Source organism: Neomonachus schauinslandi, chromosome 13, assembly GCF_002201575.2.
Source record: "Neomonachus schauinslandi chromosome 13, ASM220157v2, whole genome shotgun sequence".
NCBI classification, from domain to species: Eukaryota; Metazoa; Chordata; class Mammalia; order Carnivora; family Phocidae; genus Neomonachus; species Neomonachus schauinslandi.
In genome coordinates, this window is record NC_058415.1 from 8,560,654 (window position 1) to 8,575,595 (window position 14,942).

Consider the following 14,942-nt stretch of genomic DNA (forward strand, 5'->3'; position numbering starts at 1 on the left):
ATTTGAAACCCCTCCCTCTTTTATTTAGCAAGAGGGAAGAGAAGTGTCCCCTGGCTGAGTGTCTTGCTGTTTGGGTGGGGTTTTAGAATTTGGGGGTAATTTCCATCTATATGAGGAAATTTTGTATCTCAAAAACAGTAATGTTGGCTAGATAATAAAAATATGAGATGCCTGGTTAAATTTGAATTGCAGATAAGCAATAGATAATTTTTTAGTAGCAGTATATATGATACAATATTTGGGACATATTTCTACTAAAAAATACTTATTTATCTGAAATGCAATTTTACCTGGACGTCCTGTATGTTATCTAGCGACCTTACAATAATTGGGCTTCTGTCTACCCTTCAGATGCTAGGTCATTTATGATGATGTTAAGGACACTTGGGGATGAGGGGGAGACATACATCTAGTTTTGCCGACTGCATCCTAGTTTCATATTCATAGCTCTTTGTGAAGTGATTTAGACTCATGGTTCTCAAAACATGGTCCCTGGACCAGAAATGTCAGCATCACCTGGTATTTGGTAGAAATGCAAATAAATTGCCGTGTCCCGCCCCAGACCTATGAATCAGACACTCTGGGGGGTGGGACTCAGCATTCTGTCTAACAAACCCTCCAGGTGATGCTGATATAGGTTGAGAACCACAAGTTTAGACTCTGAGCAATCAGATGGTCCTGGGCTTGAAACCCAGGCCCACCATTTACTGACTGTGTCAACTTGGCAGAATTACTTACCTTCTCTGAGCCTCTGTGTCTTCCTAAACAAAACTGAAATATAATACCTTATTTAGGGATGTATTAAGGATTAAGTGAAGTTACATATTATGAAATAAAACCCACAGTGCCTGTTACTATAAGAAAGCACAAAACAATTACTCTTTTATTGTACAAATAGAGGTCCATTGGTGCCCTGAGACAAATCTGATGGTCAGCATGGCAAAAACCCTAGTTACAGGAGTGATCTCTGCTCAGTTCAAACAAGGCTTTAATTTCCAGAAATGCAATTTCCAGCAGTCCTATGGAGGGAGGAAGGAATTAGGAGGAGAGGGGGCAGGGCGAGAAAGGACCAGGACCCAGTGGGGATTGGTTTTCTGACCCACAGACAAGCCCAGGGCAGAGAGCCACGTTGATTGAATTCCCTTCCTTCAGTGCTCTGCCCAGAACAGCAGTCCAAAAGGCGGGGTTTTAAAACAATTTTTTTGTTGTTTTTTCATGGAAAGGTGAGGGAGAGGAGGCCTGAGAGGGGAGGACGTGTCAGGGTGCCTATCAAGGGAGAGTGATTGGCACACTTGGGCATGTTTCACAGGGAGGGTCTGGGGCCTCCTGTGATCAGCTTTGGCTCTATTGACTTTTTGGGTCAGATAATTCTTTATAATGTGGCTGGCTGGTGCATGTGGAGCAGCATCCCAAGCCTCTACCTACGAAATGCCCATAGCCACTCTCATCCTCCCTCACAGTTGTGACAGTCAAAAACGTGTCTAGTCATGGCAAATGTCCCAGGATCAAGGGGGCCTAGGGGTACCAAATACCCCTGGGCTGAGAACCACCTGTCTGGAGTGTGTATCAGACAACAGCCACTCACACAATTTTAATAGCTACCATTTACTGAACATATATTATCTCCAGTCCCCATGCTGATCTTACAAGGTAGGTCTTATTACCCACTTTTTACAATTGAAGAAATTGAGGCTCAGACAGTTAAAGCAACTTCCCTAAACCCTACATCCAGTAGGTCTGGGCTTCTGACTGAGGTTGGTCTAACTCTAAAGCTCATGCTACAACATTCTCTCTTTCTCTCTGGAAAATGAAGGATTTTTTTTTTTTTTCTTCAAGAAACTCTTCTCATGTCAGCTCAAGTTCAAAAACTTGAGTTATTGAGAAGCCATGAGAAGCCGTCATGGAAATCTAAGATGTTGCTCCTCTCAAGGAGTTTTTAGTACCAGTGTCACTGGGGAGGTCAGACTCCTACAACACTGTTAAAGAACAAATGAGGCAGTTCCAGTTGGGGCCAAAATGGACATTTCCAGAAGTAGCACTCCGAACTGGATGTCCTTTGTGTATGACTGTCTCCTATGTCCTTGTACTGTCAATTCTGATAACACAAAGGAGGACCGAAACCTTGAGGTTCACGGCGTCTACCACCCATGTGTCCTTCGAAACATCAACTCTCTTGCCTTTGTGGGGGCTGTAGGTGGCTTCTAGCCAAACACTCCGCCATCTTCTTTCTGGCTCTTTGCAGGAACTCTACCTTTCCCCTTTCCCTTCTCATGGCAGTATACTCATAAGCTTTGAGCTTGCTGTAGTAATCAGAAAATTTGTTGTAGAGGATGGAAATTGGCATCCCGTTGAGGATAATTCCAAAAGCAATGCAGAGGAAGGCAAAAAGCCTGCCCAGGATGGTCTCTGGGTACATGTCTCCATATCCCACAGTGGAGATGCTCACCTGTAGTGGAAAGAAAGTGAGATGGAATGGTTAGCAATGTGATGGAGGAGAAGAGAAGGAGAGAACCAGGTAGGAAAGTGTCCTCTGACTCCCTGAAGGTACACGTGGGTCAGGTAACAGCTCCCACAGAGCCAGCTTTAGGAGGTACGAAGGTTTGCCTGCAGGATCTGCATCATGGAAAGAACACAAGCTGTGGAGCTGGAAGTCTTGGGCTTAAACCCTGACTATTATAAGTTTTCTTATACACAATACAGGGGATATCATAGCTACTTTAAGGGGTTGCGAAGAGCATGTAAGTTGCCGTGTGTAAAGTTCCTGGGGTAGCATGGCTTCAATAAATGTTTGTCTCGGGCGCCTGGGTGGCTCAGTTGGTTAAGCGACTGCCTTCAGCTCAGGTCATGATCCTGGAGTCCCTGGATCGAGTCCCGCATCGGGCTCCCTGCTCAGCAGGGAGTCTGCTTCTCCTTCTGACCCTCCCCCTTCTCATGCTCTCTATCTCATTCTCTCTCTCAAATAAATAAATAAAATCTTAAAAAAAAAAAAAGTTTGTCTCTGCCTCCCCTAAGAGGGGTCAGCTTTAGGACCAGGGACCCTGGGTTTGCCCACATGATAGGCGTACCAGGAAGAGCTCGGGCTTAGAACCAGTCATATGTGGGTCCAAGTCCTAACTCTGACCCTTCCCCACTGAATACCCATGAGCAAAACGTTCAGTCTCTGAGCCTTGTTTCCTTCATCTAAAATAGGAGGATAATACCCGACTCTTCATCTTCTCCTGAAGACTAAATAAGAAAATGAATATAAAGCACTTAACCCAGTATCAGGCCCACAAAAGGCATTAAACAACCTCCTTGGTTGTTCTTCTCTCATCTTTAAAATGGAGACATAATTATATTATAATTAATACTTCTCAGAGTTATTATGTCATTCAAATGAGCTATTGTATATGAAGGTGCTCTAATTACAAATGTCTGGAGAAACACACTCTCATTATTTTGCAAAGGGACTTTTCTGTAAGACATCACAGACCAAAAATATGTTCATCCTGTATGAAATTTCTCCCATCACTCTTGCATACCGCTTTAAATTCCACTAATTAGAGATTTATTTAGGTTAACAAGCTTCTGTTTTAAAATGCAGATACCCATGGGACTAGTTATCAGTCAGCAGAGCCAGAGAAAACCTGGGAAAATCTCTTGGGGCCTATTTTTTAAGCCTCATGTACTGAGCCTCCCGTCAATCCCCAGACTATTGGCAAATTACTAAAAGGCTTGTAGGCAGGGTTGTTGCTTAGTTGGAAAAAAAACCCCTGTGCATTGCACAACTCCAGGGGGCACTGTTTGCTTCATCAATCTGTGGTGTTGCCATGATTTTCTGGCAGATGGTATTAAAATGGACAGTTAGCCTGTTGACCTGTACTAAGATGGTGTTTAGCTTAGAAATATAAACATTTTTGTTTTGATGTAAGGGTTAGTTTGAACTTAGGGGAAGTGTGATTGATTAGTTAGGATGGAATAGAGAAGCAGGCTGGCTGGGCTAATCTGGTGTTGCTGATAAGAACCACAGCTCCATCTAGACAATAAAAAAGTGAAAGCTTGACCTCCTTTTTTTTTTACCACCTCTCACTGCTTCATCTACAGTGAGGGACCTGCTGAGGGTGCGCTGCCCCTTCCCATGTGTGGAAGAATACAAACAAGCACCTAAGAGAGGCAGGATGGTGTAGACTAGTTTAAAGAAACAGAGATGGCATTAGGCTACATGGCTCTGAATCCACCTCCCAGCTGTGTGACTTGGGCAAGTCCCTTACATTCTCTCTGGCTCTGCTTCTACTTGTGAAATACGGGGAGAATAGTAGTACCTATCCCATAAGGGTGTTAAGGGAATGAAGGAGTGCCTGGTGCAGTGTATGAGTATTAATGTTAGTTCTCATGCTTATTAGACCAATGGGCTGGGGCGCCTGGGTAGCTCAGTTGGTTAAGCGACTGCCTTCGGCTCAGGTCATGATCCTGGAGTCCCGGGATCGAGTCCCGCATCGGGCTCCCTGCTTGGCGGGGAGTCTGCTTCTCCCTCTGATTTTCCCCCCGCCCCCCATGCTCGCTCTCTCTCAAATAAATAAATAAAATCTTTAAAAAAATTTAAAAAAAAAGACCAGTGGGCTGCAGAAATGGGCTCCTGCTTGGATCCTGCTGAACAGGAGGGAAACGGGGTGGGGAGCACTGTAGCTCCAGATTTTTGCACCAAAGGATGATGAGAGGCAATGGTACCGTGAGATCGTGGGTTAATCTCAAAGTGTGCTCATGTGTGTGTCTTGTCACTGGACGTACCCGAAGTAAAAGAACTTGAGTCTGGTCTCTGTCTGGGTACATGAACTGAAACATGGTTTTCATAGGTCACGAAGCACAGCACTCATACCTCTGTATGAATGCTGAGTCACTCAGTCTACTTGGCGTAGAGGAAGCCTACAGGGGGCTGGTAACAGGGGTGAGTGACAGGAAGGAGTAGTTCAGGACAGGAAGCATCCATGAAAGGCCAAAGCAGAGGCTTTGAGGTAAACCAGCCTGCAAGATGGGAGGCAGGGGGCTAGGAGGATGCAGAGGAAGATAATTGAGACAAAGTGCCCATTTTAAACTTCTGATCAATCCCCACACTGGCTTTACTTTACTCCCAACCTCGGCTTCATTTTTTTTTTTTTTTTTGGTTGAACTTCGAGTGAAGGGTCAAAAATGAAGAGAGTTGTTAGCTTAAGGCAGATTAAATATTTGATGCTCATAATATGGTCTAAATATTTTTGTGTATCTTGGATCTTTATTTTTAGAGAAAAGATCTCTTCTGCTAGGAGACTGTGTGTGACTGGTCCTGAAGAATTTGTTCAAAACGCACAGCTAATCTTTACATTGTCTGTTCTCTGAACAGTTTGACTCAACCAGTGACTTGGTTCTTGCTCCTTGGCTCCAAGAGGAATGCAGAATTCCTTGGCTTTGGAGGTCTTTTCTCCATGTTCCACAGACCAAACCCATTTCTCCCTTCATGAACATTAAAAATGGAAAGCCCTAAACTGACACATGTGACCTCAAAGAGTGAGTTCTCACATTAGGAGGGGTTGGGTCAGAAATGTGACTAGAATTCCTGCAATCCATCTTAATATCCTGAAAACACTGGCTGGCTCAGCCACTCCATAAACTGGAAGCGTACCATTCCATGGAAGGCTTACATATTTTCCCTAGCCTTTGAGTCCCAAACGCCAGAATGTGACCTTCCCTCAGAAGCTCACCCATTAATCAGCAAATCTTGGCCTCTTAAACATTACAAGGAGGACAAGCATCCAGTTTTTCTCTGAAACTTCAGAATGACTATACTGGAATTTCTCTTTCAACAAGGAATGTTTGTTTCCTTCGTAATGAACGAGGCATAGATTAAATCTTGGCACCCAGTAATCCATGTATGTAGGAAATATCCCAGGGAACACAACAGATTTTTCAAAATAATGAACCCCCGCCCTTCTAGTGTTCCCAAAAAATTTGAGGTGGTGAAGACTAGTGGTTTCTGGCTAAAATTATTACACACCTCAATGCATATTGTCCTTTAAAGGATTTAGCTTCAAAGGCTATATGTAGCCTATCCATGCTGCTGTTGCTACAAATATTTGAGGAATTCCTCTTTGGATTATAATCTGCACAGAGGATTCAGTGGTATGACTTTGAAACAAGTAGTCTTAGCCACCTCAAGGGTTAACTCTAGATGTCAATCTTAAACTCAAGGGTCTTGACTGTATTTTAAAATATCAAATCCACCCTCCAGAAGATGAAGATTTGGCACCATTACAAAGAAGTAAATGGACATATCACAGTCTCCAAAGATAATTCCTCAGTGGAATTCAAAGCATGTTCTGAGGGGTGGAAGCACTGTTAGAATGAGGTCATGGGTGAAGACAGGACCTTAAAGAGAATCACCCAGCCTCATCCCTATGTTAAAGTTGTGACATGTATGTAAATTGTGCAATAAGGAGGAGGTGTGCAAAAGCTAAGGCAAATGTGGGATCTGTTCATCCAGCCATAGAAAGGTATATGCAGTAATGATGATGTCCTCTGTATCCACTGTTTCCTTGGTACTTTTCCCTGTCCTCTACGACTCCATGTCCCACAAATCCTACTGACCCACAGGAGGATCATAGTTTAAAGACCCAAAAGGGGACTACTCCAGAGTTGGGAGTCCACAGGAGCAAAATTCATAGTAGTGCCTAAGATCCTTTGCCCCATTTACGGCTCCTTTGCTATTTCTGAAGGATCTAAGAGGATGCTGCCTCTTTTTACTGCCGTCTAATGCAGACACTGACCCATTGTCTCTCAGTCCCAAGCGAGACACTCTGTACTTTTTTCCTACGGTCCTGCAGAGGGGAGTCTGCAACTACATTTCCCAGACCACCTTGCTCACTGGCTTCTGGCTGTGTTCTGCAAAGGAGAGAGTGTTGGGACTCTGAAGGTGGCTGAGGAACTAAGGGTCTCTATTCCTGTTTCTGGTGTCTGTCACCGTCCTCCAATAAGCAGATAGCCGTGGCTCAGGCATCTTTTGGCGCATAGGACGCTAACCTCATGGTATCATCCTAAGAGGCCCTGCGACAGCCCCTCAGTGGCTCCTTCTCTGTTCTTGTGGGCTCCAGTAATTTGACATTCTATTTGTTCCCCCAGTTTTAGGGTTGATAGCTATTGCATGCAGTAACCAATCTCTGGGGTTTCTTCGTTTCCCCTTGCTGCTCTTCCAACCTTCTAACATTCCTGTATCTATAACCCTGCATCAAATTCCATCTGTTTAAAATATCCACTCTTTTTTTTTCCCTGTTTTCCTGACTAACTTGGCTGATGCACGTTCCAAATGGGTCTTCTTAAAGCAAGCAATCAATCCATAAAAACAAAATAAAATAAAAATCTCAGTGATCTTGTAAGTGCCACCTATCTGCAAGGACATGATAACATGCTTTGGGAAAACAAAGATAGGACAAGGCCTCTGTGGCACAATTATCTGTTCCCTCAGCTAGAGAAAAATTTTCTTTTTGAAGAGTTTTTGTTAGTTTTTGAAGGAATGAGTTCATGACGTAGTTTCCTGTTTGGTTTCTATAGTTTGAACTCACTCTTGAAGCTCAGAAGGAAATGGGCCGTTGAACAGTTCAGTTGCCCTTTTCTGCTTTAAAACTGAGCCACGCCGGAGGCCAATAATGACGGTGTCGTCACAGAGCTGACTCTTCTTGCTGGGCCGGGCCATGCATTTCCCACACCCAGGCAGCCTGGAGAGGCCCAGCATGGCTGGAGCTGTTCCGGGTGGATGCCTACTTATCTGGACACGCAGAGGCTCTCCCAGGAGAAAAGAGCTGACCCCTTCATATGTCTTACAGTCTCTCTCTTTCCAGTAGAGAAGGAATCACTTCTGTTTTACTTTCCCTCAAATGAATCTGGAAGCAAAGGTTATGGCTTCCACGTGATAAAGACTATCAACTAGACAGCTCTGGTAGCTTCTATTTACGGCGGATGTACCACAGGCTAGCATTTTACATGTGTTTCCTATTACATTAGTGCTTACAAGTAATCTCCATTTGACAGATGAGTAGGACGGGGCTATCTTACATCCTAACGCATGAGCATTTGCAGACGTGAATGTCCACGAGGGATTTGTTCTGCAACTGCAGAAGTATTCACAGCAATGAAGATTACTGTATTCCTCTTAAAACCTTGAGTTGAATTACAAGAGGAAGGCTGTAGGATCCTTGGCATAGAGAGAGGGAAGATGATGAAAAGCAAGTCAGATTTGGGGGTTTTCGAAAAAGTACTAGCAGCACATGAAGAATGGCTTAGAGAATCTGTCTCTAGTGAGGTTGAATATACAAGGCGTAGAGCACTGGAGTCTGGAAGACACTATTAGTCAGTGTGTGAGTGTTTTCTGCTGTGTACATATATTTGAGCAGTGATAGCTTCCTACAGTAGAATGATTGTATTACCTAATTTTTTTAATGGAAATACAGCTGACACACAATGTTAATTTCAGGTGAACAACATAGTGATTCAACAAGTCTGTATGTTATGCTACCGTCTGTCACCATACAACCCGATTACAACACCACTGACTATATTTCCTTTGCTGTACCTTTCATCCTTGTCATTTAAAATTCTATGACTGGAAGACTGTACCTCGCACTCCCTTTCACCCCTAGGCCCCACCTACATACATGCTGGTCTACATACTTGGAAAAATGGAAACTTGACTCTCAAACTTGGTAGTATATCATCAGCATGTAGATTTGCTCTTCTCCCCTCCTGCTTTACTCACCTCCATAGAATTCATATTCTAATTTATAATGATATATTGCTTTACCCATCCCTCCCCACCACCTTGCCCTCTGGCAACCTCTAGTTTGTCACATATAAGTGAAATCATGTGGCATTTGTCTTTCTCTAATTTATTTCACTTAGCATAATGCCTTCTAGGTCCATCCATGTTGCTGCAAGTGGCAAGATCCCCTTCTTTTATTATGGCTGAGTAATATATGTATGTGTGTGTGTGCGTGCGCACGCATCTATCTATTCATCTATCGATGGACACTTGGGCTGCTTCCATAATTTGGCTATTGCAAATAATGCTGCAGTGAACATAGAGGTGCATATATCTTTTCAAATTACTGTTTTCATGTTCTTTGGGTAAATACCCAGAAGTGGATTTCGAGATTGTACAGTATTTCTATTTTTTAATTCTTTTTTAGGAAACTCTATACTGTTTTCCACAGTGGCTGCACCAATTTACATTCCAGCCAACAGTGCATGAGGGTTCCTTTTTCTCCACATCCTTGCCAACTCCTGTTATTTCTTGTCGTTTTCTAGGAATTCTGACAGGTGTGAGGTGATACCTCATTGCAGCTTTGATTTGCATTTTCCTGATGAGTAATGTTGAGCACTTTTTCATGTGTATGTTGGCCATATGTACGTCTCCTTTCAAAAAATATCAATTCAATGGACCTAATTCTTTATATCCTCCTGCATCCAAGCTCTTTGCCATAAAACTTTTCAGTGCTTTCCTACACTGGGTGGGCTAATCTGGTCTGCTCTTGGACTCTGAATTTGGCCTTGTGACTTGCTTTGGCCAATGGGTTGAGCAAATGACATGAACAGAACCTTATACAGTGCTCACATGATTGAAATTGCATTCCATCTCTTGCCCATTGCCATGCCCATGGGTACATGCCTGCTGGAGGATGAAGGAGATGTGGTCTAGTCCTCTCGTTCATCCCAGCTGTCAGCCAGCTGATCATCAGACCTACGAGTGATTGGCACCAGCCCAAATGAGAAGAACCTTCTGCTTGAAGCCAGCCTAAACTGCTGACTTGCAAACTCATAAGCTAAATCAATGCTTGACATTTTAAGCGATCAAGTTTTGGGGTAGTAGTTTGTGGTGCATCATTATTATAGCAATAAATAACAATTTATGAATAGTTGAACATGCATTTATCATGGGTGTGTGCTCAGAAAATTTTAAATTACAAAATGTGTAATCAATAAAAGGCTTGGAGACAACTGCATCAGAGTTAGTTTTGGGATTCTACTTCTTATTCTCATTTCTGTTCAGTCATGTCTATATAGATGGGTTTCTTCTCACCCTTCAAATTTCAGCTCAATGTCATTTTCTCCAGGAGGGCTTCTCTGGCCATCCTATCAAAGGTAGATTCCACACCCAGCCATCTCTGTCTCTCTATCCTATTATCTCTATCTCTCTATCCTATTATCTCATACAAGACACCCCAGTATCCAAAATTATATATTCTTTTTCTCCATTAGAATGTAAACTGCATGAGGGAAAGAAATTCATCGCTTTGGGGTTTTTGTTCTATCACCCAGTATCCCTAGTGTTCAGATTACCCTCTTGGCACCCTGGAAGTGATAAAAAAATTCTACCTCAGTGAAATGAGTAAGATGGATTTTGAGATTCTCATGAAGAATTCATCTTCATGTTTTGCATCTTTTATTTGGCATCTACATAAGGAAACAAGACATTCTGTCTGCATCATTTTGACAGCGTTCTTTTCTCTTTGCTCTACTGAGAATATGGACCCTTGGTACACAATGTGGAATGCCATCAGAAGTGTGGAGGAGAATCTGCTAATCTATATTGTCCTGGGGCCTAGAGCAGTGTTTAAATGTTCAAAGGGGAACTGCTCCTATTGTTTTCATAGATTAGTTTAGAAATATCTAATTCATAATGATTTTTACTAGTCTATAAAATGCTCAGAAAATAAGATGGACAAAAGCCATTGGTCAAGGTTAAGGTTAGTCAACAGTAAGGCTGAAATGTGCAAATTTTGGCCTGTGAAAAGAGTGCCTGATAGAGAGAATGGTCACAAAAGAAAACTCACATTGGCAAAAGCAATAATCGTTAAACTTTATTATCAATAAAAATTGAATGGTGATTCAATTTTTATTGTAAAACTTATGGAAAAAACTGATTTTGACTAAAACAATTTTAGTTAACATAAAAGGGGTAATTTGAAAGTTTTGAGTGTCATTGTACATTAAACAGATCAAGTAATTAAATGGAATTAATAGGCATTCCCTTCAGGAAATTTTTAAAAAAGAAACCTCATTAGCAACAGAATTCTTATCCATTTTTGTATTAATATACAAAATTTTTAAAAGTTTTGTGGGTTGAAAATATAATATCAAAATGTCCCCTAGGCCCCACCTACCTACATACATGCTGGTCTTCTAAGATACTTGGATAAATGGAAACTTGACTCTCAAACTTGGTAGTATATCATCAGCGTGTAGATTTGCTCTTCTCCCTTCCTGCTTTACTCACCTCCAAAGTAAATGTCATTTGCTGGGGACAAAGCATCCTCTTTCAGCTCCATCTGTACACATGGTTTATCTACTATGGGGATGACCTTTTGTCACCTGGAATATGATCAGAGGGGTGGCACTGGGCTAGCTCATTGGGAAGAGCCTAATGTCCTCCCATCACTGAAGAAAGCTCACAAATCCTGTTTGATATGAGTGCTCTGCTTTTCAGTGACAGAAGACTAACTGAATTATAGAGCTCTGTAGCCACCCTTTTTTAGAGACAAGCAAACTGAGGACAGGGAGTAAGGGAGCGAGGTTTTACAATTATTTAGGGTCACAGTTAATTATTAGCAGAGCTGGGACTAGAATCTAAATGTAAATCTTCCATCTCGCTGAACTACATTGTTAGTAACCCTGGGTTGGTTCATCTCAGAAATCTAGACCAGATTCTAGGTTCTAACACACCCAGGGTTAATGTTGAAAATAACTAGTTCCTTACATGGGAAAAACTGGTTATATTTGCTTAATGTTTTTAATGGCATTGCAAACCATCTAGTTTTAAAAATAGAGAAATCACACACCCACTTCTTCCCTCTATGTATAAATGTTCACTTATCCATCAGCATGTCCGGTGATTCCGGAATTTCCCAGAGATTTTGCGTAGCATGCCAGAAATACGGGTATTTGAGTAAATGGCATAAATTACTACAAGGAGGCAAATGCCGAAGAAAACAACAAAACTGACCCAAAGCCTGCAAATTAGGCAAGGCACGCCCTAGAAGTGAAGCCTGAAAGAGGCAGTGCTGGGTGTAGGAAGGGCATGGATTTTTGCCTTGGATGGTCTTAGGTTTGGGTCGTCACTCCACTACCTTTAGCTGGGTGTCTACACTCAAATCCTCTGCACCTCAATTCCTCCAGGCAAGAATACCAGGTCCCAAAGGAACTTCAGTGACACTGGGGCAACTTTCAGTTGTAGATGCTTCTTTCCACAGTCAGGATTGGCTAGGAGCAGTGGGATTTCAGTTAGGGTGGACACTGGTCAGCCGAGTCTCACCTATTCCCTGCATAAACTTATAGTTTCCTTCAAATCTGAAGCCACTTCCAATTTGTCCTCTTAAAAAAAAAAAGCGATCCTAACCGTTTCACGATCCTAACCGTGATACCGAAATAAGAGAACATCTACAAACCATTTAGGACAACAGGTGTTGGATAAGTGGCGACTAAGAATGAGGATGATGGATTTCCCCACATACACAAACAAGGAATCCTTCTTAAAGTCAGCCTGCCCAGGGATTTAAGACTAAATCTAGATCTGGAAATTCCTAGGACCAAGTCGAATTCAGTTACTTATGGCAACTTGTTTTTGTTCGCTGCGGGCAGCAAAGGCCTGGAGAGAAGCAGTGGGCCCCTAAGCGAGGCAGGGAAAAGGTCGGGGAACAAAGCAAGGCAGAGGTGGCCGATGACCCCGGGAAGGGAGGCCTGGCTTCTTCCAGGCTGGGGAAAGGGCCGGGAAGCCAGAGCCTTGGCACTCACCGCGGCCCACCACCAGGCGTGGGGGATGCTGGTGAAGTTGGTGTTGGGCATGTCGTGCTCCACGGAGTAGACAGCGGCCGAGAAGGTGAGGATGCCCATGGTGATGAAGAGCATCAGGCAGCCCACCTGCTGGTAGCACTGGCGCAGCGTGAAGCCGAAGGCGCGCAGGCCGGTGGAGTGGCGCGCCAGCTTGAGGATGCGCAGGACGCGCATGAGGCGCATGATGCGCAGCACCTGGCCCACCTTGCCCACGCGGCCCACAGTCTCTATGTCGTGCTCCCGCTGCGAGCCCTTGCCGGGCCGCGGGTCCTCGCCCGTGAAGCACTCGAGCAGCAGTTGCAGGTAAAGCGGCAGGATGGCCACCAGGTCGACCATGTTGAGGGCGCTGCGCGCGAAGCGCCGCAGGTCGGGCGTGGAGGCGAGGCGCAGCAGGAACTCGAGCGTGAAGAAGGCGATGCACAGCATCTCCACGTGCTCCAGGATGGGCGGCGGGTCGCCGCTGCTCGCGCCCTGCCCCGCCTGCTGCTGCATCTCCTCCACCGTGTTGAGCGCCAGCGCCACGACGGAGATGAGCACGAAGAGGCTGGAGGCCACCCCGATGGCCTTGGCGGCCGCGGATGAGAAGGGCTTCTCCATGAGGTTCCAGAGGCGGCGGCGCTGCGGCGCGTAGAAGCGCATGTCGCGGAAGAGCTCCTCGGCCTCCTCGGCCTGCGCCTGGGCGCGCAGCTCGCGCTGGATCTTGAGCTGGTCGCGGAGCTCGTCGCGCCGCTCCTCGAAGCAGATGCGGCAGCAGCGCGGCGTGTACTGGAGCCGCACGCCCCAGTAGCCCAGCTCCTCCAGGAAGCGGCGCGGGCACAGCTCGTCCAGCACCAGCAGCACCCCGGACGCGTAGAAGTTGGAGACCAGCTGGAAGACGGCCGGGTCGCGGTCGAAGAAGTACTCGTCCGTCTGCTCCTCATAGTCGTCACACAGGCTCAGCTGGCGGCTGCGGCTGGAGGACGTGGCCAGGCGGCCCAGGCGCGTCTTGGGGTAACAGGCCAGCTGACAGCAGGCCAGGCGGTAGCTTTGGCCGCCCACGTTCACGTTCAGCGTGGACGACACGACCGGAAGGTCGGACTTGGCCTCTGGCTGCCCGTCCTCCTCGCCTGGGTCCTCCTTCAGATCGTCCTCCTCCTCCCTGTCCTCGTCCTCCTCGATGTAGTAGTTATAGTTGCCCTCGGGCCACAGCGGGATGCTGGCCTGGGAGCTGGAGCGACCCCCCACCGAGCAGACGCTCCGGCGGTGCTGGCCGCCCCCCGCCTGGGACGCGTCCTCGCTCTCTGTACCGTTCCAGGGCCTGCAGCCCCAGGACCGCCTCCTCTCGCTCTGCTTGAGCATGGCTGCGCGAGGCGAGCCCCTTGTTTGGCCTTCCCGGCTGTCGTGGGGTCTCGGGGCTGGTCCCTGCCACCGGGAGGACGGAGCCTGCACCCTGCGCTGCCTTGGAGCAGCCTGCGCGGGACGACGGACGGTCGGAGTCTGAACCTAGCAGATGGCTGTCGACGGCTCTAATCTTGCTGATAGGGAAGCCTCGAGTGTTAGGAGGGATTTAGAGCCTCTTAGCTAGTTTCCTCCCCCTCGCCCTCCACTCTCAGACGGCGGGGTTGATTACGTGATCTTAAAGCTGTAGATAATCAGAAGGTGGCAGGGATTGTTGCTAATAAAAATGTCGCCAACCCTTAGGCCTGCCCTTAGGAAGTGCTCAGTGTGCTTGTGCTGGGGTGAAACCCACCGAATTAGCTCTAGAAATCCGTATGCCTGTGTCCTGGCCTCACTATTGAAGTTGCAGCCTCTGCAAGAACAAGGACAGGAAGGGCACCAGAATGCTTGAAGCTGACGTCATCACAAGCCTGTTTTCCTCTTAGCGTAGCCCTTGTTTAGGTCACCTAAGACTTCAAATGATCCCCTTCCCATTCTTTCACATGATCATTTCTTTCCTCAAATGGATTCTACTTAGCAGCTCTGCCTTAGAGTCCAGTCTGATCTTCTCAGTCCCAGCCTCGATCCCCCTTTGTCTCTGTTTCTCTGCCTCTCTTTTCCTTCCCTTTTTGGCATGATGAGAGCGGATTTCCAGATAGAATGCCAGAACTAGTGGGTACATGTTCTTACAGCCCTGC

General features: G+C 45.6%; 1 protein-coding gene across 1 annotated transcript; it reads right to left on the reverse strand.

Annotated features, from left to right (window-relative positions):
* Positions 1–2,164: 2,164 nt before the first annotated feature.
* On the reverse strand, positions 2,165–14,166 carry KCNV2 (potassium voltage-gated channel modifier subfamily V member 2). Its single transcript, XM_021694441.1, has 2 exons — positions 12,790–14,166; positions 2,165–2,446 (listed from the first exon to the last, which is right to left on the reverse strand). The coding sequence occupies exons 1-2, from the start codon at positions 14,164–14,166 to the stop codon at positions 2,165–2,167; spliced, it is 1,659 nt and encodes a 552-aa protein (XP_021550116.1).
* Between the last annotated feature and the right edge of the window lie 776 nt (positions 14,167–14,942).